The sequence below is a fragment of the Cebus imitator genome, unplaced genomic scaffold (assembly GCF_001604975.1).
Source record: "Cebus imitator isolate Cc_AM_T3 unplaced genomic scaffold, Cebus_imitator-1.0 Scaffold217, whole genome shotgun sequence".
Classification (NCBI taxonomy): domain Eukaryota; kingdom Metazoa; phylum Chordata; class Mammalia; order Primates; family Cebidae; genus Cebus; species Cebus imitator.
The window spans coordinates 19,061-20,922 of NW_016107532.1; the positions used below are offsets into that span (position 1 = coordinate 19,061).

Sequence of the window (1,862 nt, forward strand, 5' to 3'; positions counted from 1 at the left end):
GGCTGTAACTCTGTGTACCACCCTTACAGCGCTGGTGACGGTGGAAAGGGAAAAACAACAAGCCAGGGGGCATGATACCAGCATGTGTGGAAGAAGCTTCTAAATTATCCACTAGCACAGGCATGTCCGTGACCCTCCCTTGCCCAAACATACATAGAAACAGGTAGGGACCAGCAGGGAGAGAGAAAGGGACAGGGTATAAAAGGGCCCACGAGAGACCAGCTCCAGGATCCCAAGGCCCAACTCCCCAAACCACGGAGAGTCCTGTGGACAGCTCACCTAGCTGCAATGGCTGCAGGTAAGGGTCCCTAAAATCCCTTTCAGCATTACATGTCCTGAGGGGAGAGGCAGTGCCCTGTAGATGGGACGGGGGCACTAACCCTCAGGTTTGGGCTTCTGAATGTGGGTATTGCCATCTAAGCCCAGATATTTGGCCAGTCTCAGAATGTTCCTGGTCCCTGGAGGGAGAGACAAAAAAGAAACAGCCCCTGAGCAAGAGAATTGCCCTCTGGCTCTCCGGCTCCCTCTCAGGCCCTCTGGTTTCTTCCTAGTCTCCCGGGCATCCCTGTTCCTGATTTTCACTCTGCTCTGCCTGCCCTGGCTTCGAGAGGCCGGTGCCTTCCCAACAATGTCCTTATCCTCGCTTTATAACTATGCTGTGACGCGCTCCCATCTCCTGCAGGATCTGGCCTTTAACATCTACCAGAAGTTTGTAAGCTCTTCACAAATGGATGCATGTCAGGGTTGGCAGGAAGGGGTGACTTTGACTTGCTGGGGAGTAAAGGGAGGAGACGAAGGAGCTCAGGATTGTTTTCTGAATCGAAGATGCAGGCAGATGAGCATACACTGAGTAAGGTCCCAGAAAAGGAACAATGGGAGCTGGTCACCAGCATTGATATTGATGGGCGGTCCTTCTCCTTGGAAGAAGCTCATGGCCCGAAGGAAGAAAAGGATTTCTTCTTGTATAACGCCAGTACCTCCCTTTGCTTCTCAGCGTCTGTCCCAGCACCCACTACCAAAAATGAAACTCTGCAGAAATCTGTGAGTGACCACCCTCTCCACCAGCCAGGGTTGGGGGAGGCCAGAGCCCCTGGGCAGCACACTCACTGCCGGTCTTTCCCCTGCAGAACCTACAGCTACTCCGCACCTCCCAGCAGCTCATCCTGTTGTGGCTCAGTCCCGTGCAGTTCCTCAGCGGTGCCTTTGGCTACAGCCCGCTGCATACTTTCTTGGACAGATTCATCTATGAGTACCTGAAGGACCTAGAGGAAGTCATCCAAACTCTGATGGGGGTGAGGGTGGCACCAGGAGTCCCCAATCCTGGGTCCCCACAAGCTTCCAGAGCTGGGGGAAAGAAACACTGCTTCTATCTTTTTAGCAGTCAGGCCCTGACCCAGGAGAAAGCTTATTCTTCATTTCCACCCGTGAATCCTCCAGCCCTTTCTCTACACATTGGAGCCTTGGAGGGGAGGGAGGAGAAAGAATGAGTGAGAGAGGGAGGGAAGAGTGTCCAAGCGCTTGGCCTCTCCTTCTCTTCCTCCACTTTGCAGAGGCTGGAAGATGGCAGCTCCCAGACTGGGGAGATCTCCAGGCAGACCTACAGCAACCTGGACATCAACTTGTACAACGATGACACACTGTTCAAGTACTACAGGCTGCTCTACTGCTTCCGGACAGACATGGACAAGTTCGCAACATTCCTGCGCATTGTGAAGTGCCGCTCTGTGGAGGGCAGCTGTGGCCTCTAGCTGCCAGGTGGCATCCCTGAGACCCCTAACCCAGTGCCTCTCCTGGACCGAAAAAGTGGCACTCCAGTGTTCACCAGCCCTGTCCTAATAAAATTAAGTTGCATCATTTTGTCT

The 1,862-nt window shown here is 53.5% G+C and overlaps 1 protein-coding gene across 1 annotated transcript; it reads left to right on the plus strand.

Annotated features, from left to right (window-relative positions):
* The first annotated feature begins 288 nt into the window (after window positions 1–288).
* On the plus strand, window positions 289–1,748 carry LOC119474203 (somatotropin-like). Its single transcript, XM_037746021.1, has 5 exons — window positions 289–298; window positions 552–716; window positions 926–1,041; window positions 1,128–1,292; window positions 1,551–1,748. Exons 1-5 carry the CDS (start codon window positions 289–291, stop codon window positions 1,746–1,748), a joined length of 654 nt encoding a protein of 217 aa, XP_037601949.1.
* The last annotated feature ends 114 nt before the right edge of the window (window positions 1,749–1,862 follow it).